At 57.8% G+C, this 25367-nt stretch overlaps 1 protein-coding gene across 6 annotated transcripts in view; it reads right to left on the bottom strand.

The window, feature by feature from the left end:
* The window catches only part of PKD1 (polycystin 1, transient receptor potential channel interacting), a 50942-nt gene that overhangs the window by 9348 nt on the left and 16227 nt on the right, over positions 1-25367 (bottom strand). For 3 of the 6 annotated variants that reach the window (XR_004967550.1, XM_036309212.1, XM_036309207.1), the window contains exons 4-34: positions 24407-24576; positions 23480-24151; positions 23174-23357; positions 21962-22182; positions 21516-21631; positions 20634-20760; positions 20056-20297; positions 18759-19514; positions 17749-17880; positions 17422-17597; positions 17031-17194; positions 12809-16425; positions 12444-12593; positions 11281-11424; positions 10876-11155; positions 10576-10789; positions 10324-10495; positions 9793-9969; positions 9026-9170; positions 8248-8868; positions 7929-8085; positions 7404-7656; positions 7108-7303; positions 4000-4170; positions 3772-3915; positions 3470-3680; positions 3244-3370; positions 1554-1670; positions 1411-1460; positions 837-1021; positions 640-733 (exon numbers count right to left, since the gene is read on the bottom strand). Coding sequence is in view for 5 of the 6 variants with exons in the window: in XM_036309212.1 (XP_036165105.1) it covers positions 640-733; positions 837-1021; positions 1411-1460; positions 1554-1670; positions 3244-3370; positions 3470-3680; positions 3772-3915; positions 4000-4170; positions 7108-7303; positions 7404-7656; positions 7929-8085; positions 8248-8868; positions 9026-9170; positions 9793-9969; positions 10324-10495; positions 10576-10789; positions 10876-11155; positions 11281-11424; positions 12444-12593; positions 12809-16425; positions 17031-17194; positions 17422-17597; positions 17749-17880; positions 18759-19514; positions 20056-20297; positions 20634-20760; positions 21516-21631; positions 21962-22182; positions 23174-23357; positions 23480-24151; positions 24407-24576 (10185 nt within the window). In the remaining variant the exon portion in view is untranslated. The remainder of the gene's footprint in view (positions 1-639; positions 734-836; positions 1022-1410; positions 1461-1553; positions 1671-3243; positions 3371-3469; positions 3681-3771; positions 3916-3999; positions 4171-7107; positions 7304-7403; positions 7657-7928; positions 8086-8247; positions 8869-9025; positions 9171-9792; positions 9970-10323; positions 10496-10575; positions 10790-10875; positions 11156-11280; positions 11425-12443; positions 12594-12808; positions 16426-17030; positions 17195-17421; positions 17598-17748; positions 17881-18758; positions 19515-20055; positions 20298-20633; positions 20761-21515; positions 21632-21961; positions 22183-23173; positions 23358-23479; positions 24152-24406; positions 24577-25367) is intronic. The other 3 variants (XM_036309208.1, XM_036309209.1, XM_036309211.1) reach the window with 3 other exon arrangements.

Raw genomic sequence — 25367 nt, 5'->3', positions numbered from 1 at the left:
AGATAGTAAAATAAATACGAGAAAATAAGCAAAGTGCCTGACCAGTGTTTCTCTGGTTAGAGCACCAGCCTGCGCACTCAAGGAACCCGGGTTCGATTCCCAGTCAAGGGCACGTATCTGGTTTGCAGGTTCGATCCCCAGCCCTGGTCGGGCCATGTGCAGGAGGCAACCAATTGATGTGTCTCTATCACATCAATGTTTCTCTCTTTCCCTCCCTCCCTCTTCCCTTCCACTCTCTCTAAAAAGCAATGAAAAAGATATCCTTGGGTAAGGGTTAACAACAACAACAAAAAGTAGCAGGGAGTTCCTAGTGAATCTTGTTACTAAATTGGAAATAAGTCATCTCAAAAGAAAAAAATGGGACATTTAAAAACCTGACAACGATTCTTATCACAGCCACCCTATCTGTTCCTCAAATGTCCTTTCTCCTGCTATACTAAAGGGAACATTCGCTGGGCCACGGCTGACCCCAGGAAGTCCTTTCAACCAATGAGGGACTCAGAGGTCAAACAACGTTACCCCAGCTCCATACTGGGGCCATGGGGCTGGACAACATGAGGCCAGTCCCATGCAGGAAGCAGGGCTTCTTGGCCTGGGTCCCCTTCGCATGCCTCCACCCCCCAGGAGCGGGGCACTCACAGGCCGGTGAGTAGATCCGTTTCTACTTGAGTGTCCTGGGTGGGGGCCAGGCTGCTGACCCCTTCAGCCAGGATCTGCCGGATCAGGTCTTCATCTAAAGAAAGCAGGACGTGTCATCAGGGCGTCTTGGGCTCCTCCCACCCTGAGCCTTAGAACCCTCTTGGGAGAACTTACGGGTGTCTCCCATTCCTGCTCACCTGAAGCTGAGAAGTATTTGGCAGGTGAGGAGGGGCTGACCAGGGAAAGACTGTCCTCCTCAGGGCCCAGAATGTGGCCCATCCGACCTCGTGCCAGCCGCTGCAGGGTGCTGCCCATGATGGATGGGTCGCTCAGCAAGTCTGGCCAACTGAGCGTGCCTTCGCTGGATGGCCAGCACACTAGGCTATAGATGACACGGGTCAGCAGGGGGAGCCCAAGGAAACACGTCTGCACATCCAGTCACACATGGATACATGGGGCTTCTGAGCAAACACCCCCCTGGAACAGTGTGTGACAACACAAAGGGCCAACAAACACTGGACGAGGACACGCAACAGCACATGCAGCCCAGATACCCATGACATGGCACACACACAGCCCAGGTAACCATGACATGGCACACATACAGCCCAGGTAACCATGACATGGCACACACGCAGCCCAGGTAACCATGACATGGCACACACGCAGCCCAGGTAACCATGACATGGCACGCATACAGCCCAGGTAACCATGACATGGCATGTGCAGCTGACCTACACCAAGGTCCACATTTTCTCTAGGGGCCCCCACCTTTTGGAATCGTCCAGAAATAAGTCACTTTTCATTTGTCCAGCAAAGGCCTGTTGAAAAGTACAGACAGAGCCTCAGACTCCAAGCTGCCCAGAGGCAGTGACACCCACCCAACCCAGGCAGGGCCCGTCGGGAGCCCTCACCTCAGCACGGGGCCCAGGGAAGGTGAGGAAGGAGCTGTCCAGCACAGAAGAGTCCAGGTAGCTGTCCATGTCCAGGACCTGCTGTCCTGTGGGTGTGGGGTTTGGGGCCCCAGCCACCTACAGGGAAAGGCAGGTAGTCAGCAGGGGCAGCTCTAGCTCCTATTTCAGGGAGACATGCAACCTCCTGAGCAGGCGGAGTCTAGACTAGCTTTTCCTACAGAATGTTCTGGAATGACGCACACATTCTATACCTGCACTGTCACCGCAGCCCAAGCATGTCAAACTCACAGCTCATCAACGAATATTTTTGCGGCCCAGCCAATATAACAGCATATAAGAAACGTCTTAATAAAAATGTCCTAACTTAATTTTTACAATATCCTGTTATACATGACTATTAATAATGAAGTACAATGTTAGCTAATGACTGTTTACTATAATTGTGTTGCATCCATTTCCCTTACACGCAGGCACACCATTTCTCTCCACCAATACTAGCAGCGAATATTTTAGCAGCCGATTGCCATGTCATTAGTCTTGTACTGACTTATTTGGTGTGTGCAACAGGAAATGTATCGCTTTTGGAGAACAAGAAAAATAGGTTTATTAGCATTATGCTTATTAATTTGTGCAGTTATTCAGTGTCTGGTAAGTTAATGTTCAAGAAAAAATATTAATTTTTATTAAAATGTTCTATTATTTTGTGTTAATGATTACTCATTTATTTCAGCCCTTTGTATTCAGCATGTCTCTATCGAAATAAACCTGTTTCCATGAAAATTGAAGCTTTTGTTTTTTGCGGCCCACATAAACTTAAACCTTGTTTATTTGGCCCGTGTTAGCCTTTGAGTTTGACATGCTTGCCGTGCCACTACAGAGCACTTCAAATGTGGCTGGAGCAACTGAGGAACCGAGGTGTTGATCCTATCCTATGTAATAAAAGGCTAATATGCAAATTGTCCCCTCGACCAGGAGTTCAACGAGGGGGTGGGGCCCGCTGGCCAACTGCCTGTGGCTCCTCCCCCCAGCCAGTTTGGCCCCAATTGGGGCGGGCCAGCCGGACCCCACCTGTGCATGAATTTGTGCACCAGGCCTCTAGTTTAAATATAAACAGCTGCATATGGCTAATATCACTGTGCTGGATTCCTGGGGTACATCCCTCTTGGTCATGTGTATAGTCCTCTTATGAGCTGCTGGATTTGATTTGCTATTTTGTTGAGGATTTTTGCCTGCATGTTCCTAACGAGAGTGGGCTGTGGTGCCCCTGTCTGGCTGTGGTGTCAGGGCCATGCTGGCCTTATGGGGTGAGTTAGGAAGTGCCCTTCTGCTTTTGAGCCTGGGAAGAACTGCTGATTCTTCTGTAACTGGTATAATCACCAGTGAGGTCATCTGGGCTTCTCTTCATGGGAGGTTTTAAATTCAACCTCTGTACTTGCTACATGTGTGCTCTATTTCTCCTTGAGGCAGTTTTGGTAGTTTGTCTTTCTAGGAACTTGTTTGTTTCTTCTGAGTTATCAGTCCTGTTAATTTCTGTGTTGTTGGTAGTGACATCATTTCAACAACTGTATTTCTCCTTCCCTCCAGTTGAAGGCCTTGCTGATTTTCCCTCTTTAGCTGCCATGCTGGACAGCACAGCCCTCTGCACAGGCAATGAGGCCCTATTCTCCAGGCTCCCAGGTTCCCAACCCACCTTGCTCCGGGACATCCGGAAGAGGAACAGGATAACCAGGTAGATGGGGTAGACAACCACACTGGACACTAGGCCAACGGCAATCGTGTCAACACTCAGCGGAATCAGACTGGACACAGGCCCTGAGCTATGTGGCAAGAGAGGAGAGACCTGGCTAGGTTAGGCTGGGAGGGGCAGAAGAGGGGTTGGGCAGAGGGAGTACATCCGAACCCCCACAGGCACCCACCTGTAGGCAGTGTCTCCCACGACCCCATACCACACCGCATTGGCACCCAGGAACAGGCAGATGAGGAGAACACAGCAGGTGGCCCGCTGGACGCGAGTGAAGCGGCTCCGCGGCGGCCGGTCCCATATGGAGAGCCAGATGTGCTTGTCAAAAAAGCCACGCTGGAGCTCAGCCACCAGGAGGCGCTGGAACCGCCGAAGGGCTGCGTCACCTAGAGAAAGGGCACAGATGGGGTTCCAGGAGGCCAGGGGCGCTGGCTCCTCCTCCAGCCTCAGGGTGCGACAGGGGTAGCAGGCCCTTACTCGCTGCCAGCACCTCCTTCTCCACCAGGCCCCCATTAGCCTCAGTCTCCACTGACAGCCAGTCGTTGACCAAGAAGAAAGTGCTGCGGGCAGTCTGCAGATCCCTGACGATGACGTGCTGCAGGAACCAGGCGGGACTGAGCCCTGCAGAGGGGGCGGGAGCTGGGTCAGGGCGGCAGAGTGCCAGTTGGGAAGGAGAGAGGGGCAGGAGCAGGTGCCCACTCAGACCTTTGTTGTCGTGCCACACTCGGATCTTCCACACACTGCCCAGGCTGTGCGGGGTGGCAATCTGGAAGATGTCCAAACTATTGCGGTGAAAGGCTCTGTCCCCATCCAGGTGCCGGTGGCCACTCCGGCTGTCCGCCCCATACAGCATGATGCCCACATGTGCCGTGGTGCCTGGGGATGGAAGGGGAGGCGGTAGGACTCTAGGTTTGCTGCCCACCAGCCGTTTTTTTCCTGTCTTCCTTCATTCAAGCATAGGCAGTCCTCACTCTGCTCAGCTATGAACACAAATCTCAGTTACCTAATTTGTTAAGTAAACACAGCCCCAATGACATGATTCATATGTTAGATATGACGGTATGTTAACTGTAACTGTGTGAAATATAAACTTGGCTGCTAGCTCTTCAGTCCACTGTGTAAATAAGGGATGCACAGCCTGATCAGTGGCCATCGCTCACTTCTCCCAAAGCCGGCTGATGACGGTCACGGTGCGTCTTTCAGTTCCCACAGACCCCCCAGTGTGTAATGGTGCTGCCTCCTGGTCTCCCCAAAATGAAGCCACCCGTGTTTTACAAGAATGAGCCATCAAAGCAGGGCACTGGCCGGCAAAGAGGAAAGTACAGCAAATAAATGAAAAATGGTAATGCTGGATGTGAACTCTGAATCCAAGGTGAATGAACCATTGAAGGGGCAGCCATGGGAGTGCGGACCCTGCGGAGACTCCAGAAAGGCCACCAGTGACCAACTTTCCAGCATAAATAAGGACAGTGGCCGTGACAAAATGGACAATGATGTTACAGAACAAATATGGGGGCAAAAACTTCATATTAAAAAAACTCTCCAAGGCATTTCATGATATGGAGAGTGCAAACAAGAAATGTTAGGTTCAGCGGTTCTCAACCTGTGGGTCGTGACCCCTTTGGCGGTCGAACGACCCTTTCACAGGGGTCGCCTAAGACCATCCTGCATATCAGATATTTACATTAGGATTCATAACAGTAGCAACATTACAGTTATGAAGTAGCAACGAAAATAATTTTTTTTTTTTTATTTATTTTTTTTTTTAAATTAAATCTTTATTGTTCAGATTATTACATTTGTTCCTCTTTTTTTTCCCCCCATAACTCCCCTCCTCCCAGTTCCCGCCCCACCCTCCGCCCTCACTCCCCACCCACTGTCCTCATCCATAGGTGCACGATTTTTGTCCAGTCTCTTCCCGCATCTCCCACACCCCTTTCCCCCCCAGGAATAGTCAGTCCATTCCCTATCTATGTCCCTGATTCTATTATAATCAACAGTTTATTCTGTTCATCAGATTATTTATTCACTTGATTCTTAGATTCACTTGTTGATAGATGCATATTTGTTGTTCATAATTTGTATCTTTACCTTTTTCTTCCTCTTCCCCTTCTTAAAGGATACCTTTCAGCATTTCATATAATCCTGGTTTGGTGGTGATGAACTCCTTTAGCTTTTCCTTATCTGTGAAGCTCTTTATCTGACCTTCAATTCTGAATGATAGCTTTGCTGGATAAAGTAATCTTGGTTGTAGGTTCTTGGTATTCATCACTTTGAATATTTCTTGCCACTCCCTTCTGGCCTGCAAAGTTTCTGTTGAGAAATCAGCTGACAGTCGTATGGGTATTCCCTTGTAGGTAACTGAGTTTCTTTCTCTTGCTGTTTTTAAGATTCTCTCTTTATCTTTTGCTCTTGGCATTTTAATTATGATGTGTCTTGGTGTGGTCCTCTTTGGATTCCTTTTGTTTGGGGTTCTCCACGCTTCTTGGACCTGTAAGTCCATTTCTTTCACCAGGTGGGGGAAGTTTTCTGTCATTATTTCTTCAAATAGGTTTTCAATATCTTGCTCTCTCTCATCTTCTGGCACCCCTATAATTCTGATGTTGGTACGCTTGAAGCTGTCCCAGAGGCTCCTTACACTATCCTCGCATTTTTGGATTCTTTTTTCATTTTGCTTTTCCGGTTGGGTGTTTTTTGCTTCCTCGCATTTCAAATCATTGACTTGATTCTTGCGCTCCTCTGGTCTGCTGTCGGGAGTCTGTGTAATATTCGTTATTTCAGTCCGTGTATGCTTAATTTCTAGTTGGTTCCCCAATATAAGATCGAGGGTCTTATTAGTTTTCTTGTAGATCTCATTAAGTTTATCGGCGGCTTCTAAACAGTTCTTGAGAGACCTTAAAAGTGTGGTTCTGAACTCTATATCTTCCATTGACAATTTTGTCCTGTTTCTTTGTCTCCGCATTTTGTTATGCTTCCTTGGTGCACCCCCTAGTGGTCTTTGTTCCACGAAAATAATTTTATGGTTGGGTCACAACATGAGGAACTGTATTTAAAGGGCCGGAAGGTTGAGAACCACTGTGTTAGAATATGGCCTTTCGCCAGGGCACAGAAAGATGGTCACTCCATATTGTGAGTTACATGAGAAAACACTGTTAAACTATTCTTGGTAAGTTTTTCACAAAGAAATAAAACACTTTAATTCCCAGTGTGTCTGTTTTAAGTACGCTGTACTAACTAAATGTTTCAAGTTATACTGTACTGTTTATAGCCAATGGTTTTTACCATCTTGGAAATAATTTTTATTGTTTTCACAATGATTTATTATCATTTAATAATCATTTTCCACCCTGGCTGGTGTTCTCAGTGGTTAGAGCATCAGCCTGCAGACCACAGGGTCACGGGTTCAATTCCTGGTCAAGGGCATGTACCTGGGTTGCAGGTTCATTCTCTGGCCCTGGTCAGGGCGCATGCAGGAGGCAACCAATCGATGTGTTTCTCCTTCTCCCCTTCCCTCCCTCCCTAAAAAAAGTCAACGGAAAAATATCCGCAGGTGAGGATTAACAAAAAAATGACAACAAAATAATTTCCTCTTTGGATCACTGAGCTCGCTTTCACATGCCCTGCGCACACTAGCAGGCCCCGTGTGGCCGGACAAAGCAAGACCATCCAGGCCGACAGCACCTGCTTCACAGAGACTGCTCTCCTTCTCAGGAAGGGTGACAACCTGTCCACAGGTCACAGCATTGTGTCGAGTGAGCCCTGTTCTGTCATCTATGAGGACGGTCGCTATTAAAGAAAGTGGCCTCCCCTCACCTGAGCCTCGGCCCCAGCCAGTCTTGACCAGGATCTCGTACTTGAAGCGGCCTCCCTTCCCGCAGAAAGGGATGACGCGGACCCGGCTAACGTCGAGCTGGTCCAGCTTCCGGAGGATCACAGCCGTTACCACGTAGGTCACCAGGCACATGGCACACGTCAGCAGGACGACGTAGTTCACGTCCACGGCCGGCTCCTGGGGAGACAGAGCCATCAGGCGCGGGAAGCATGGCCCTAGCCTCCCAGTCTCAGGATGGAGCTGGCCCCACACTGCTCAGGACCATGGGCCCACTCACAGGGAAGATGAAGTGGACGTGGCTGGGGGGCACAAAGAGGCTGGCTCCGAAGGCCGTGAGGTGGCGGGTGAGGCAGACAGCCTGGCTGGGCGAGGTCTCCTCCAGGGGAACCAGCCCCTCCGTCCGCCACATCATCTCCTTCTCACTGAAGTACTGGCACAGGGATGTGTACAGGCCCACAGACACGTCCAGCGCAGACCAGCGGAAGTGGCTGGTCAGGTTCAGGTAGTAACTCCCGCCCAGGTCTCGGGTCCTGTTAGAAGCAGGGGGGATGTCACAGCCACACCCTGCCCAGCCCCTGGTCTCAAGTCACCGCAGTATTCTCTGCCACAGCCACGCTCACCATTCAAGGCCAGGCCTGGCCATGCCCCCGTCACTCTGCTGCACACCTGCCCCCGCAGGGAGCCCACGCGACCTCGGCACATACGGTTCTAATTGTGTCCAGCTCCCCCACTCCTGCCACCGAGTCCTGGTCTGGTTTGTCAGACCCAGTGGCCCAGCATGGAGGCCACTCCCGGTCCTTACCCAGGGGCGATGAAAAAGGTGTAGGGCCTGTGGTCCTGGCCCACCAGCGCCTCCAGGCTGATCTTCCTGCTGGCCGAGCAGTTGTGCTCGTTGGGCCAGGGCGCTGAGTGCAGGTAGACAGCCAGGTAGGGCTCAGGCTCCTCAGACAGGTAGTGCTCTGGGGGCGGCATGTATAGGGTCAGATGACCACCCACTTGGGCGACACCCCGGAGCGCCCCTGAACCCTCCCTCCTGCACGGCTGGAGGAACTCAATGCGGGAAACGGCTCCTGCTCCTCCCTGGCTCCCCCACAGCCCACTGCCCGGCCCATGGCACCCACCGTTCAGCACCGTGTAGGTGAGCTGTAGGTGTAGCCCGGCCTCAGGTTTGCTGTGGTTGGGGGTGACCACAGCACTGACCGAGGCCCGGGGCGGGACGATGGCGGAACCAGCAGGGATGCGGTGGACCCGGGCAGCCTGGTCAGGGCTGTTGGGCACCTTCACGGTGATGGCACGCTCCGAGGCCAGCTGCCCAATGGGGATCTGGGTGCCAGCCTGCGTCTGGAAGGCCATAGATGCCACCTTGGTGGAGACGGTGTAGTTGCTTATGTAGCCAAAGGGAAAGGGGTTGGAGTCAACAAGGAAGATGAGCTGCACCACGTCGCTGAGGTTGGACAGAGCCCCACTGAAGGCGGCAGGGATGGAGAAGTGGCAGCCGGGGCCCGAGGCATTGCCCTGGCACAGCAGGCTGAGTGGGTCTGAGCGCTTGCCCTGTGCCACAATCTCCTCGCCCGCCAGGGTCAGGGGCTCCTCATTGAGCACTCGGGAGCGCATGAGGATGCACATGAGGGCTGACGACAGGTTATAGGCCCTGGAGGCCACCCTCAGTGCAGGCGGCTCAGCCCCCAGCTCTGAGGGCTGCAGGTCCTGCACGTTTGAGTTGGACAGGTGGATGAGGTCACCTGTGGATGGAGGAGAGGTGGGAGGGTTGGGGGAGAGGTTAGTAGGAAGAAATGTGACAAGGGAAGAAGGGCTGGGGGAGAGAAACGGAGCAGCGGCAGGGGGGCAGAAAGATGGAGGAATGGAGGAGTCCCGTGGGTCCCCGGCCCCAGCCCGCACCTGTGATGTTGAGGATGCTGTCGGCAATGGCGGTGGGTGTCCCAGTGCCCGCGGTGGTCTCGGCCTGCAGGATGCGCATCATGGCCTCCAGCTTGTGCAGGGTCTTCTGCAGGCATGGGCGGCACACAGGCTCCCTGCTGGCCGCCTGTAGGAAACCCAGGCCATGTCCAGCCTCGCTCTAGCCTGGTAGCTCCCCCTTAAGCTCCTGTCCCAGCTTAACTCCATCACATTCACTGTGATTCTGGGGTGACCTCCATGACCACAGCCTGTTTGTTTCCATCGGGTCTCTCCAAACCACCCAAACACAGCTTCCCCCACATGCCTCCCTGTTGAGAGCCTCCCTGGGGCTCCTCCCTACCTACAACAAAACCCAAGGTAATATGGCCCTACTGGCCACCCCAGCCACACAAATAGCCACAAAGGCCACATGGCAGACAGGGAGACTCCCAGAAGGCTCTTTGCTCCTCTGCTAAGGCCTCTGTAGCAACCCTGGCACTCGAGGTACAGTGCCCCCCACCCCATCAAGATGTGGCCCAGCCCAGCAGCTCCCGGTTCCTAGGCGAGGTGGTAGGCAGCCTCTTGGGGCTGGAGAAGCCATGTCAGCCCTCTCCATACCTGGGCTGCTCCTTTTGCCCTGGGCCACCCTGCAGGGTCATCCTGGGGGGCACCTATGGCTCATGCTGGGCTCCCCCAGGAAGGGCACACGGCCGGCCAGACGCTTGGGTAGGGAGGCCTAGTGCTGCCGAAGAGTCCGGGTCCCATCCTACCATGCACTGGGCCAGCACGGCTGCGATCTGCTGGATGTCGTCCACGGTGTTGACTCGCAGGGAGACCAGGGTCTCTGTGATATTCTTGCGTATCTCGGCTTGCAGCTGCCACCTTAAGTCTGGCTCTGCCACCATGGCCAGGGTCTGTTCATACTGTGGGTGGCGGGCACAAGGCAGCTATCAGTGGACAACAGGTAGCCATGTTGGTGGGCACAGTGCAGACCATCTCAGGTGCTGCATACTGCAGGCAGTGACTCAAACCCTGTTTCTTCAAGGGCCCTCCTGAGGTTCTGGGGTGCACGAAGAGGCAAGGCAGGGGGAATCTAACACTGGGGAGGGTCCCAGGAAGGGACCATCAGTGAAGGCGCTCAGCCTTCTGCTGAGAGGAGAAGCCATTTCAAGGAGGTTAGGGACTCTGTCTGTCGGGAGCCAGGGACAAGCCCTTTGCAAGAACTCGAGGCTACAGTCAGAAGTACTGTTCTGGGCCAGCACCCAACAGCTGAGGGCAAATGCCCCAGCCCCGGAACTGACCTCGTTGAGCACAGTGATAAGGGCCAGTGAGTATTCGATGACATGCTGGGGGTCAGCCTGTCTCAGCAGCCTGGGCAGCATACTCTCCGTGAGGCTGTGCAGCCATGGGGTGAGTTCTGGGGGGCCTCCCAGGGGGTCACCTGGGGGCTCTGGCAGGGTGATGGCCAGAGACCTGCACACAGAGGTCATAGGTGAACAGGCAGCAGCCCCTGCTCCCATCCCCCAGGCCCTGCTCCCAGGGGCCCTGCTCACCTGTTGAGGGCGACCACGGCAGCACCCAGCTGGTCCTGCACCACCACAGCCAGGCCCACCTCAAAGTGGGGTGCGAAACCGGGTGGCAGCACAGCCCCATAGGTGGAGAGACTGCCCTTGTACACACAGAACTCCTCACAGTGGCCCTGGCGGCAGCGCTGAAGCAGCAGGGCGTACACGAGGGGGGCACCCGCATCCTCTGCATCCCGCCAGCCTGCGGGCCACAAGTCACCTCAGCCGCTCCGTGCGGGCCTCCCTGGGCATCACCGTGCCTCCCGCCTCCCTCCCGGCCGCACTCACCCGTGCACTCGAAGTGCACCTTGGTGGTGAGAGCACGCACGGCGTCCAGTGGGAAGAGGTGGCAGGAACCCCCCAGCGGAGGGCGGTTGGGGGAGAGGCGGATGGAAGCGCAGCCCTCCTCCTCGCCAGAGCGGCCCAGCACCGTGAGTGTGAACGTGTAGCCCTCGCCGTCCCGCAGCACACCGCGCCGTACCACCAGCCGCATGCCAGTGCTGCCTGTGGAGGTGGTTGTCTCATCCAGCACCAGTGTCTTGTTGCTGAAGGTGCGAGCAGCCCAGAGCTGTGGGTGTAGATGCGCACTCAGGGGCAGGATGGGGGCTGCTGAGCCCTCAGGGCTTGGACACGTCGCCACCTAAGCACCAACCCTACATCCAGCCCTGCCCACCCCAGGCCCACCCAGCTCACCCCGCGCTTGGAGCCCTCACTGCAGTTGTCACAGTGGCCCTCCAAGTAAACGTAGGAGCTGCGGCTCACTGCGTACACCCCCTGCGCCTTGCAGGACACGCACTCCAAGGACACTATGGGCACCCGGCCGCTCCGGATCAGCACCTGGAGATGGGGGGGGGGGGGGGGGTGACAGGAAGACCAGGCCCTGAGATAAGGGCCGCTGCTTCTGAGGCCCAGACCCCAAGTCTGCCCAGGTCAGCGGGGCGGCTGGGCCCAGGAGAAGGGCCTCGTCCTCTGCACATGCTGTTGTCCCAAATGGGGAAGCTCCCCTCTAGGCCCCAAGTCCAAGTTCCCAAAGGACAGTGAGCTTGGCCCTCACCCAAGGCATTCATCGGGTTTTGTATCTTCCAATTTGGGGGCAGGGATCATCTAAAGGAGCAGAGACCATGTTGGGATATTTTCTGCATCTAGTGCCTATCTTGGGCCTGGCACACAGGAGGCACCTGATATGTGCTCACATGTGAATGCACACAGGAATGAGGACAGCCGTGTTCTACACAGCCCCTTCTGAGGTTCCTGCTGTCCTGGGGGGCGGGGTCCACCTCTGACAGCCCAGCGGAGCTGGACCCTGCTCGGAGCGCCTACCTTCCCAGACAGTCCCGAGGCAGGCCATCCGGGAGAGGCCTGGCTCTGGGGACAGACACCCCAACCCAGGCACCAGCAGGGCCTGGCACACCTGCTCCCATCAGCAGGCCCTGCTCAACAGCAGCTGCAGTGGCTGACAGGGGCCCTGACCTCCTGGCCAGTCCAGGGGAGGGGAGCAGAGCACAGCCCATGGAGAGGGAAGACAGGCCTCCCTGTCAGGCTAGGACAGCCACTCTCAGGGAGAATGTGTTTCCTCACTGTGGCCTTTGTGCTGTTGGGACAGTTTATTTTTCACAAATCACAAGAGCTGTACGGCTCCTCTAAGGTTTGGAAGGAAATAATGCTGAAGCAGCTAGAAGTACTAAACATAGAAAACCTTAAAGGGTGTTTGGTGCTATCCGTAGGAGGCAGCCCTGTGTACTCAGCCTTCCTGGCAGCCCTTCCTCACCCCCCCCCCCCGCCCCGCCCCGTCCCCCTGCAATGCAGGCCTCTGGCTCCCCTTTCCTGGGCTAAGGCCAAGGGCAGGTGGCACCCACCGTCTGGTTGGTGGCCTCCTCCTTCCGGCCAGCCTTCCACACGGTCAGATTGAAGGTGTACTCCACGCCGGCTTGCAGACGCTCCCGAGGGATGGTGACTATGCTGTTTCCGCGGGGCCCGAAGTTCAGCACACACCCACCAGTCTCGCTCTGTGGCCAAGAACAGGGGCGGTGAGACCCTGGACCCCTCCCCCTCAAAGCAGAGCCTGACCCGGAGGACAGCTGGGGACACCCCTCCCCCTGCTGGGATCAAGCCACCAGGACTCTGCCAGCAGATGAACCCTCTCCCCCTGCTGGGCTCATTACTGCAGACACCCGAGGGGACTGAAGGACGCCCCTTCCTCTGGCCCTGCCGAGAATCGGACCTGCGTTGAGGCCACACAGGCCCAGTGGAAGCTGAGCGGTGTCTGGTCGCCATCCTCCAGGTTGGGGTCATAGGACTTGCTCCCATCCAGCACAAGGTCCTGCACGTCTGACCACACTCGGTAGGAGCCTCCCTCAACAATGGGCACGAGGCGCTCCGGGGCTACTGTCACGTTGGCCTGGATGCTCTGCGACAGGGGTGTGTCCCCAAACGACACCACAAACACAAAGCAGTAGTGGCCCACAGGCAGCACCAGGCGAGGCACCACCAGCTGCGGCCGGCTCACGTCCACGCCAGGCAGGGACACACGGGCTGTGCGCCCAGGCCGCTGGCAGCTGGCGGCGCGGTACACCTCCCAGCGGTACTCCGTCTGGTAGCTGACACAGCCGCGCAGGTCAATGTGGGCCTCCAGGTAGTTGCGCTGGGAGCGCCGCATCAGCACCTGAGGGGGCAGGGCCACGTCCACCTTGGGCTCCCTGCAGGCCAGCACGTGGACAGTAACTGTGGCCTGTGCCACAAAGAAGCTCACCAGGTTGGAGGCATTCACCTCCACGTGGTAGTCCCCAGGCTGCAGGTAGGAGTGCTCAGCCCAGGGATCCTCCGTGTCCTCTGCCGGGGCCCCATCCCCGAAGTCCCAGTGGTAGGCCACGCGCCGGGGGCTGGGGCTGGTGGCAGCCTCAAACCGGGCGGAGCGGTTGGTGAAGCAGCGGCCACTGCGCAGCGCCACATACTGGATGACATCCTGGACTTCAACCACCAGAGTCTGGTTCACACCGCCCAGCTCATTAAAGGCACGCACGTGGATCTCCAGGAGCCCCGCGGCCACAGGAGTGTAGGTGACCTCACGGCCGGACAGGATGACCAGCGAGTCCCCCTGGACCTTCTGTAAGGAGAAGTACCAGGCATAGGCAACACGAGACCCCCGCTGCACTCGGGCCGTGAAGTTCCTCTCAGTGCCTGTGGCGATGCCTGCTTCGCAGCAGTTGGGCACCTGGAGCCCACCCACGGCCTCCAGCACCAGGATGCGTGCCTGCGCCTGCGCCCGGCTCACGTGGTTCTCGGCCTGGATGCTCACTGTGTAGTCCCCCACCCGGGGGAAGCTGCGGGAAAAGCGAGGCCCTGGGAGCGCCTCGAGGCCAGCCCCCGCGACCTGCAGGTGGAAGCTGACGGCTGAACCAGAGGCCAGCAGGATCTGGAAGTGGACCAGCTGCCCAGGCTCCACCACCTTGCTGCTGGCCCACAGTACCAGGCCCACGACAGGCTCCTCCACCACGAGGCTGTGTGTGGCGATGAGCCAGCTGATGGCGTTGGAGGCATTGAGCTGGACAGAGAAGGTGCCAGCATCAGGGAAGGCCACAGTGACGTGCTGGCCGTGTCTGCTGCCACCTGGAACAGCCCAGCACCAGCTGACATTGGTGCCGGAAGCCACCTGCCCCCAGAAGGGCACAGTGGAGCCAGTCGTCACAAAGCTTCCATCCAGCTCACTGGCCCTGATGCTGAGGCCACTCACAGGCACTTGCACGGCCAACTCAATGGTGATGTTGGCCAAGCCCAGCTGGTTCTTGGCCGTGACTGTGACCAGGTATAGGCCAGGAGTGGGGAAGGTGTGGGTCGTGGATGGCTCTGGGGTCTCCCAGCTCAGTCCTTCCTCCAGGGACCAGGTGTAAATGACATCACTGCCACCAGCCAGTTCGGCGCAGAAGGTGACACTCACGTTGACAGGGGCCGGGTTCGGGGAGGCAGCCACAGACAGCCACCCCACGGGCTCCACAAACTCTACGGTGCGGTTGGTTGAGGCACTGCCCAGCATGTTTGTGGCCCGCAGCTGGATGTGGTAGGTGCCAGCCTCAAGCACAGTGAGTGAGAAGGTTTTGCCGCTGCCAACCAGGGTTGTGCCGCTGTCCCGCTGGGCAGTCCAGCCATAGGAGATGTTGGTACCATCCCTGACCACAGCCTGTAGCTGAAGGGTGCTGTTGGTGGGAAAGCAGCAGCCGCCACCACCACCAGCCACCTGCAGCCCCTCAATGCGTTGCAGGACGTAGACAAAGATGCTATCCTGGGCAGCGCCCACCTCATTCTCAGCTGTGACAATGATGTTGAAGGTGCCCACAGAGCGAAAGGTGTAGGAGATAGTGGGGCCCCCAGGAATGGGTGTGCAACGGTCACAGAGCACCCAAGAGTAGCGCACATCACTGCCCGCCTCCAGTGAGGTGCTGAAGCTCACGCTACCATTCAAGGGCACCACTGTGCGGCTGGCATTGATACTGAGCCCCTGCACACGCCGCTGTACTGAAACATTCAGCTGGGCCTCCCCGCGGCTCACCTCATTCCAGCCAGCCACCCTGACGGTGAAGTGGCCTGTGCTAGTGTAGATGTGAGTGACCGAAGGGCCCTCCAGCCGTGCACCATCCCCAAGCTCCCACAGGTAGGTGACAGGGTGCCCGTGGCCCACAGTGGAGAACAGGTAAGGCTGCTGCAGCTCCAGCACACGGGACCCATTGACCCTGATGCCCGTGAGCTCCACGGGCTCCTGCACCTCCACGAGCGCTGAGTCGTTGGCAGCCGAGATGTTGTTGGACACAGTGACCGTCACCAGGTAGGAGCCTGCATCCCAATAGGTGAAGGTGGCCTCGGGGACCCCGACGCAGGGTGCATCCTCGGTGCCAAAGTCCCAGGTGTAGCGGTAGTGGAACGGGGGCCAGGCGTGGGCCACCAACTGGGCCTTGTCTCCAAGCCGCACGAACTGCCTCTCAGGCAGCAGAGTGACGTTGCCCACCTCGGGCTCCACGCACACACTGGTGAAGTAATGCGCCTTGTTCACACGGCTTGACAGGATGAGCACCAGGGGAAACGTGCCACTCTGTGTGAAGTTGTGAGTCACAGTCGGGTCCCCCCAGATGGTCATGTTGGAGGAGCCATCCCCAAAGGTCCAGTCGAAGACATAGTGGGCAGGGTTCCCCGTGACGTGGGCCGTGAGCCGGGCCTGCGGCTGCACTGGTATGCAAGCCACAGGGTCAATCCACAACACCTCCAGGACAAAGACCTGCACGGGCAGGCTCTGGGCGAGGTGGCCAGCGGGGCTAGACACGCCCACGGTCACCGTGTAGTTCCGAGCCTGCAAGTACACATGCTCCACTGCGGCCTCCGGGCCCGTGAGCACCGTGCCATCCCCCATGTCAAAAGTCCACGTGACATTGTCGCCCGACTCCAGGGCGGCGCTGACCACCACCGGCGTGCCCTGCTCCACAGCTGAGCTCAGGCTCACACGCAGGCCACGGAGCTCTTCAAAGACGCGGACATCAGTGCACGTCCCCGTGCTGCTCACTGTGTTGTTGACCTCTAGGCAGATGTGGTACGTACCCCTCGAGGTGTATGTGTGGTTGACCATTGGCTGGTGATGTGCCATGGCTGGGGAGCCATCCCCAAAGTCCCACGTGTACAGGATGCTCCCAGGAGAAGGCAGTGGGTGTGGGGAGAAGGTGACGGGCCGGCCAGCCACCAGGACAGGGCTGCCCACAGCCACAGCCACGGCAGGCAGAATGGCACGCACACTCACAGGCATCAGCTGCGTCAAGTTCTCGAAGGCGTTGGACACGAGCAGGGTCAGGTTGTACTCACCTGGGAGACAGGCCCAGAGTGGGAATGGCGCTGTGGCCACCATGCCGCCTGCTAGCACAATCCCTCCCTAACCTCATGAGGGCTGCTGTGTGCAGGAACCTCTCAGAAGGGCAGAGTAGGGCCGTGGTCAAAACGGAAAGAACACCCTTGGGTCCCACCCCCGGGGCCTCACAGAGAGGTGTGTGTCAGGTGCCATCAGCACAGAGCGACACAGAGCCACAGCAGAGCTGGGATGAGGAACAGACCGTCTCTGAGTGAGACTTCACTGGGGTTAACAGAGTGAGGCCAGAGCAAAGCAAGGATCGTGGGAACCCTGCTATTTACTTTGCATTCTGTGTATGAGGGTTCTGGAATTTTAAAAGTAACTAAACAGTAGCCCTCCACCCCTTCTCTCCAAAAAAAGGCTCAGAGAAGGACACAGGAGGGTCTAGTTTCCTATCAGCAAATTCAGTTCACAGGGATCAGTGACCTAGTCCACCCCTCACCCCCAGCCACCCCTTTCACCCTAGTAAGGCCCTGGGCCATCACCCCAAGCTCCTTGAAGGGGGCTGCCCCTAGGAGGGCTTGCCCAGTGGGGGCCAGCAGGGCTGTGGGCCCGCCCTCACCTGGGATGGTGTAGGTGTGAGTGGTGTTGTGCTCCACTAGCACCTGGGCCACCATGGGGTCTGGGACCTGGAAGGACTCGTCGTATGGAGGCTTGAACTGGCCGATCACCTGCTCCCCATCCCCGAAGGTCCACCTGCCAGGGCAGCAGGCAGGCAGTGAACATCTGGGAGGATGAGTGGGACAGGCTGGCCGCTCTCATAGGGGGCACCCTTGCCTGGCTATAGTCATTATTCTTGTACCTTCGTTCAGGGTACCACCCAGCCCTGCTGCAGCTCCCACCCCCTCCTAGATCCTATGTACCCATCACCTCCCGACAGAGGAGGGGACTGGGGAAGGGGTGCTGAGAAAGAACCTGGCACCCCTGCTACCTGCTGGGCCCAGTGCACTCACAGAAAGGCCACCTCCACAGCCGAGTCCACTAGCACATCAGCCGCCAGCTCCAGCGTGGCATTGGGGGGCAGCACAGGTGGCACTGCAGACACCCGCAGGCCCCGCATCTTATGCATCCGCTCCACGGTGACGTTGTAGTTCACAGTGACATTGCTCACATGGTTGGTGGCTGTCAGCTGTGGAGACAGGTGGTGGTGTTCAGGTAGCCAGCAGGCACTCACCCCAGCTACCACCGGGTGGGCAGGAGCAACGCGGAACAGAAACAGAAGGCAAGGGCGAGCACTAGTCATCCGCCCGCCCGCAGCCTTTCCTGCGCCCTTCACCCACCGAGAGCTTGAAAACCGCGGCGCTCTGGTAGATGACGTTGAAGACCACATTGTGAAAAGTCAACGACTGCTTGTCATCGATGGTCCAGCGGAAGACCACGTCTGAGCCGGCCTCCACCACGGGGCTGTACCTCTGAGGAAAGGGCACAGCGTCAGCCCACGGTGACCCTGCCCCAGCACAGGGTCTTTGGAGGACCAGCTCTGCCCTCAGCCTACGTCTACCGTCCTGGACACACCTCCCTGTGGGGCTCCCTGGGACAGGTCTTGAAGACACTATGGAGGAGAGTGAAGGCAAGAAGGGGTAGGAGGAGGGCCTCAGGCTCACCCTCGACTAAGGAGCCACATGGTAAGGGGCTGAGCTGGGGTTTAGTCACACCTTGACCTCTCTGTACCTCAGTTCGCCACCTGTCATCTCTGAATGGGCACACCCCTTCCAGGGCTCCTGCTCAAGCCCCTTAGTTGAACAGCACAGTGCCATTTGGGAAGGCACATGAGTCTCAATGCGTCTCATGCTAGATATTTACCTGCATCACCCGATAGAACAGGTGTGAACAGGTGTGACTGGGCAAGCTGCGGGACACACTGTACAGTGGCAGGACTGTCAGAAACAGCCCTTCCAAAGTCCCTGTGCAAAGGTGCAGAGCTGGTGGCTGCCTTGTTCAGGTGGGCACCCCAGGCCCAGGGATAGTCCCTTCCCCGAAGGCCTTCATGTGGCCAGGTGGCATCAGACCCCTTCTCAAAAAGTGCTCAGGGCCTGAAAACACACCCAGGGTTAATGAGGTCAGAAGTATGCGAAGAGTTTTACAATTTGTTTCTTGAAATGTGAGAGTGGAAAAAACGTTTTTAGAGCCACTGCTCCAGCAGTGACTTTTCAGTAATTTAGGAATAAATGGCCACCTAACAGGACCTGCCCATTAACCAACCAAGCTCTTTCATCACCGGGGAGAGGCCACTCTTTGCACGGACACCTTATCTCAGGAGAGGTCGTACAGATCTGCTGGCCACACTCACCACCAGGACACCCTGCAGCACGCGGGCCTCGGGGCTGGGCATGGCTCGGAGGCCGCAGATGGGCTCCTCCACCTTCACCCACAGGCTGAGGTTGGCCCGGCTGGCGCTGTTCTCCACCACAACCTCCACTGCATGCTCGCCCTCATGGAGTCTCGGCAGTGCCAACACTGAGAACAGGGTGTTGTTGGCCTCATGGGCACAGCTTGGCACCAGGGCAGCCACTGAATCCGGGCAGGTGGCCTCGAAGGGCGCACTGATGTTGCCCCCGGGCCAGCGCACCATGGCTGTGGCGTTGGCACCGGAGTCTACCTGGAGCACCAAGGCCGAGCCATTGGTGGACATGTAGAGGAGGCCATCATGGGGGGTGGGGTGGACGACCCGAAGCCCGGCCACTGAGGAGAGCACATCGAAGCTGCAGGATAGGTTCCACCTGGACACGCTGTTGCCCACTGAGGCCTGGACCTCATAGCGTCCTGGCCGCCTCAGCCCTGGATTGGGCCTGAGGCCCAGCAGTGGGGTGAGCCGTTCCGTGGCAGTGAGCAGCTGCAGGGCACAGGCCTGGCCAGCCCGGCTGGCCTCTAGCTGGGTAGGCAGGCAGCCCAGCCAGCCCGAGGCATTAGTAGAGAAGTATGGGGCCTCGGGGCCAGGATGGCTGAGTGCTGGGGTACAGCGCAGGAGGGCGCCTGGCCCGGCATCATGCTGGAAGCCTATGAGGTCACCAGGGAGCAGGGGGCCATCCTGGCCACGGAAGGCGACCTACGGGAGAGGGAGGTGGGGCTGTGTCAGGGCCTCACAGCGGGCCACCTCTGGTCAGGGGCCTGCAGAGAACACTGGGCCAGGGCTCCAACAGGCAGGTAGGACCCTAGCGGGTAACCCGGAGTCACTCCTCCACATGATCTCAACACTTACCACTCACTCACTCTACCAGGCGTCATAAGGGCCCCAGGCACTCATGGTGGGGACAGAAGGGACAGCCTCAGACAAACAGAACATGCACTAGGCAAGACAGAGAGAATGCGGGCAGATGGGGCTTCCCGGACAGGGGAGGGACCTCTGAGGGACACTGCAGCCAAGACTTGAAGAGGAGGAAGGAAAAGGCCAAGCCAGGAGGTTTAGAGTCCTCCTCAGAAGGCACAGAAAGCGTAACGGTCCTGGGGCGGGAGCTTCTTGTGCTGGGAGATGAACAAGGGCTCTGACAAGGCCGGGGGTGGGCAGGGGGCCCGTGGACGATGTGGGAGAATCTGCATATTGTCTGTTTAATGGGGAGGCAGATGGCACCCAGGCCAGTGACACACACCGAGTACTGGGCAGGGGGCCCCGCAGGTACAGAGAAGAGGAACTCCCTCCACAGTGTGTAGGAGGCCCCTGGGAGCCCCGGCCCCGCCGTGGACCCGTTGGCCTGAGGGTAGCAGGGGGTGTCCAGTGGCAGGCAGATGTTGGATCTGGGGCACCAGACGCCTTCTGGTGTACAGTCAGGAGCCAGCTCAGTCCTGTTCTCCAGGGACCTCCTCTCAGGCTCGCTGCTGTTCGCTGGGACCCCTGTGAGGAGAGGAAGGGTGTCACAGGTCCTGATTTATGGGGAGTTCCAGTCAGGATGTCCACTACTACCTGGGGCCCTGCCATGAAGTACTCCCGGCCTCTACCATCATTCCCCTCCCCTTCCCAACACCGGGCCAGCTGACAGCCGGGAGAACCCCCACCCAGGCAAGCCCTATCCAATCTGTCCTTGGGACTCCGGCACGAGTGGTCTCTGTGGACACCATTCTGTCCACCTTGAGGCTAGAGACCAGTCCAGTGGTCAAGAGGCCAGCAGGCATGACAACGCACAGAGGCTACCCAAGCCCCCCAACTCCCACCACCAGGACAGGGTCCCACCTGCTCCTCCCATGGGCCGGTACACCTGTAGCCTCATCTGGGCAGGCCGGCCGAGCTCTTGGGTTCCAAACTCGGCAGCGGTGAGGAAGGCTTCACGGCTCAGGCCCAGGCCAGGGAACACCATCACCTGGTGAGGCGGAAAGGAATAAGGACGGGGAGGAAGGGGGAGGGTGGGGAGCAGGTGCAGGTAGGAGGGGGGTTTGGTATGCTCAGCTCCACAAACCCTGGCGTGTAGCCCCCACCAGCCGAGAGGGGAAGGAGCCACAACAGGGGCTTTATGAGGCTCCCCACACGCTTTGCTAGGCAGGAAAAGTCATGTCAAAGCATCTGTGAGCAGCAGGACCCCCACCGTGGGTTTTTTTTAATCCACAGACACAGAGAGAAAAGGCACAGGAACTCAGAACTCCCCTGGATACCAGGCCAGGGGCTTCTCCTCCCTGTGCAACAGCGGGTTTTCTAAACCAGCGTCGCCAACTGGTGGTCCACAGACCACTGGTGGTCCGCGAGGTCCGAAAGTTTGGCAACGGCTATTCTAAACCATCTCTTCTGGGCACACAGGAAATTAAAAAGGGTCCTTAAAAAAGCAGCTGTTGCCCAGCCAGCATGGCTCAGTGGTTGAGCATCGACCTCTGAACCAGATCATGGATCGATGCCTGGTTAGGGCACATGCCTGGGTTGCAGGCTCGATCTCCAGTAGAGGGCGTGCAGGAGGCAGCCAGCCAATGATTCTCATCATTGATGTTTCTATCTCTTTCTCCCTCTCCCTTCCTCTCTGAAATCAATAAAAAAAAAAAAAAAAAAAAAAAAAAAAAGCAGCTGTTTTCTAAAGAGGCACACAGTAAGAGTGATCTGTGTCCGGGGGCAGGGTCTTGGCTGGCCTACCTCGACGGGCTCCTCGGGGGCAGAGAGGGCCTCTTGCTGTGCCAGGGGGCTCAGTGGTCCCTGCAGGTCTCCGCTGGGCGCCCCCAGGAGGAAGTTCTCCGCATCCCACACGGGGCCTGGGGTGGCAAGTGTGCAATGAGGTACTGGTCCAGGCCAAAGAGGAGAGTGAAAGGGGCCAGGGCAGGACTGAGCCACCTGGCAGCAGCCCCCCAACCCTCCAGCTTCCTCTATCTTTGTCTGTTTCCGTCCGGTGCCCAGGACGACAGCAGGTGCTCAGCAAACCCCTAATGAACACTGACCGGCTAAGAAAGGAGCCGGGTGGGGGAGGGGGGGGCACTGTCTTAGCCAAGGGTAGGAGGAGCTCTGGGGCCAGGAGACTGTGCTTGAAGAGTAGCTGTCTTGGTCCAGGGCAGAAGGCACCCCCCAGCCCAGCAGCCCCAGCGCACCTCCAGGCCGCAGCTCACAGACGTAGCTGTGTGGTGCCGAGCACAGGTCCGTGTTGCACTGCCCAGCAGGCCCAAGCCGCACACAGCGCTCTGCAGTAGCGGGATGTGGCTCCCCAGGCAGCCAGTTCTGGCAGCTCTCTAGGCTGAAGGCCTCACCCTGAGACCGCGGGCCTGCCTCAGCGCCCTCCACAGCCGAGAAGCCGATCCACACATCCAGGCCCCTGCAGATGATGGGGAGGGCAAGGACTCAGGGGGCTCCCCAAAGACAAGTGCCCCTCCAGTCATCCTCTCTAGGGGCAGGCTTCTCATAGCCGTCCCTCAGGTGGGCCCTGCCCCTACTCTCCAGATGGGAAAACCGAGGCTCAGAGACATGACCTGGAGAGCAAGGCCCATAGTAATTCCCATCCAGCCACCCTCACCATGCGGCTAGGGGCCCAGTCAAAGGATCTTGCCTCAATCAGACCAGCACTATGTCCTGTGGGGAGGCCCAGAGTGTGGCATTTGGGGACCATGACACCCACATATCAGTTCCCGAAGGGATATTCTCCATAGCTCTGCCAAGGTAGGAAGACCCTCTTAGGGGCAAGAACTGTAGACACATAGCTAGGAATGGACACAGAAACAGACAGAGAGATAGGGATAGGGACAGAACAGGGATGAGCAGAGGGACAGGGATAGACACAGAGAAAGAAATGAGGCGCTGTAGTCAGAGCCAGGCACTGGGGCCAAGCATATTAACCAGTGGCCTTGGGCATGGGTTTGACCACTGACCCTCAACTAATGTCCCCTCCTCCACACTGACGATGGCAGGATATGGTCTCACTGTCTAACTGGGCTCTGCCACACAGGGACCAGGAGGGGGGATCTGGCCCCCATCGCCAGCCTGGGCTGGCACTGAGGCCTCTCCAGCCTCTCACCTGTCCTGACTGTCTCAGGCTCTGCCCACACAGGGACCAGGAGGGGGGATCTGCCCCATCGCCAGCCTGGGCTGGCACTGAGGCCTCTCCAGCCTCTCACCTGTCCTCCTGACTGTCTCAGGCTCTGCCCACACAGGGACCAGGAAGGGGGATCTGCCCCATCACCAGCCTGGGCTGGCACTGAGGCCTCCCCAGCCTCTCACCTGTCCTCCTGACTGTCTCAGGCTCTGTCCCCACCACAGTGCTCAGCCTTGCCACCCCAACCTCCCAGCCTCTCAAGGCTGGGTTCAGGTACCTGGTGACGCGGGAAACCAGGAAGTGCTGGATGGCAGGACTGTCCACCATGGCCAGGGCGGCCCCAGCCCAGGCCCGGCACTGCTCCTGCGCCTGCAGCCAGGCTGCCTTCTCTGCTACCAGGCGATAACAGTGTCCGTTACCAGGGAAGATCTCGGTGTCAGACGGACATAGCGGATGCACCACTGGGGGCCGGCAGGGAGAGAGATGGGGCATTAATGTGTGCCCACCTGGGCCTCTGCCCCACCCACCCCTGACCCTGGGGTGAAAAACAGGAGTGGTGACCCGGGCCCAGGGAAGTACCCACCTTGGACTGGCTCCTCGCCCAGGGCCATGATGCTGTAGGTAGCTTCAAGGCCTGAGCCACCACGATTTCGGATGCTGAGCTCAAGGGTCTCATCACTGTGCACCGAGGCTGGACACATGAGTTCTAGGGCCGCGGGAGCTGCCTCCACCTGCACCTCTGTCCTCAGTTGGGCTGAGCCAGCCCCCAGGGCCAGCACTGCTGTCACGTGATAGCGCCCAGGCAGCACATAGTGGTGAACGCTGGCAGGACCAGCAATGTCCACCTCAGGGGAGCTGTCACCAAAGTCCCAGTGTGTGGAGCTGACAGGCAGCAAGGCAGTGACATGGAAGGCTGCTGGCTGGCCAGAGGCCAGGGGTCCTTGGGGCCCCACCAGGGCAGCCCCTGGGGAGGCAGGGAAGACATTCTGGAGGACCGTTGGGCCCCCGCAGGCAGGGGCAGGGGGCTGTGGGGAGCTAGAGCAGAAGGACAGGCAGATGGAGGAGGTGTTGGGGGGATGGGCAGTCCCGCACAGGCAGTGGCCCTGCTCTGAGAGGGCCGCGAAGTCCTGGCCGGTGGAGAAGCAGAAGGCACTGCAGGCCTCGGACACCAGTGGACCCTCATGAGCAACTGAGAAGGCCACCAGCACCGTGGCACCTGAGCTGTTGTTGGGGAGGCAGGCAACGTACTTCTCACCTGAAAGGGGCAGATGGCTGCCTCTCAGGCCCCACTCTAGATCCCAGATCACCCCACCCCACCCCACCCCACTGCTGGTCTTCCCCCACCCTGCCCACACCCTGGTCCAGAGGGCCTTCCTGGCCCAGTTAGTCTGTCTCAGCCCTGTTCCCCAGGTCCCCATCTACTGTGGAGGCTGGGGACCCGAGCACCGGCAGAGGCCCTGCTTGGAAGGGCTGTACCCCAGGAAACGCAGCTGGCCCTGCCCACACTCACCACAGCCACCGTCAGACAAGGGGACTCGAAGGAGGGGCAGGCCAGCCAGGGGGCCAGGCCCCGCACAAGTGGCCGCCTCTGGCTGCACCACATGAACCCGCTGCTCCTCTACCCAGCGCGGCAGCCAAGCTAGGCCACAGTCACACTCCAACGGGTTCCCACTCAGGTTTCTGTGGGAGGAGCAGGGCCAGGCACTCAGTGTGTGGTGGGCAGGTACAGGGGACCAGGCTTGGCCTTGAGGAAGAGTCTAGGCCAGGGGTGGGCACACTTTTTGACTCGAGGGCCACAATGGGTTCTTAAACTGGACCAGAGGGCCGGAACAAAAGCCTGTATGGAGTGTTTGTGTGAACTAATATAAATTCAAAGTAAACATCATTACATAAAAGGGTACGGTCTTTTTTTTTTTTTTTTAATTTTTATTCATTTCAAACGGGCCGTATCCGGCCCGCAGGCCGTAGTTTGCCCACGGCTGGTCTAGGCCGTCCTTATCCCAGGGAGGTCAGCCCCCAACCCCCAACAAGTGAACAAACAGCCTCTCAGAGTCTGGTCTCAAACTAGGAAGCAAGTATGAAGGCTAGGTCAGGAGGGCAGGGTGTTGTTGGGGGGCCATGGGTCAAGCCACTGACACCCATCAAAAACAACACAACTTAGCCCTAGCCGGTTTGGCTCAGTGGATAGTGTTGGCCCTCAGACTGAAGGGTCCCAGGTTCAATTCCGGTCAACGGCATGTACCTGGATTGCAGGCTTGATCATCAGTCCTGGTCCAGGCTCATGCAGGAGGCAAGCAATCGATGTTTCTCCCTCTCCGCCCCCCAACCCCCCACTTCCACTCTAAAAAAAAAAAAAAATCAATGGAAAAATATCCTTGGGTGAAGATTAACAAAAAATAGAAAACAAAAACAATGCAACTTAGCCCAGCCGGGTTGCTCAGTGGGTTGAGCATCGACCTATGAACCAGGAG

This window comes from Myotis myotis, unplaced genomic scaffold (genome assembly GCF_014108235.1).
Source record: "Myotis myotis isolate mMyoMyo1 unplaced genomic scaffold, mMyoMyo1.p scaffold_m19_p_5, whole genome shotgun sequence".
NCBI lineage: Eukaryota > Metazoa > Chordata > Mammalia > Chiroptera > Vespertilionidae > Myotis > Myotis myotis.
Note: the sequence above shows the minus strand (reverse complement) of the source record. Positions and strands in the feature narration are given on the sequence as shown.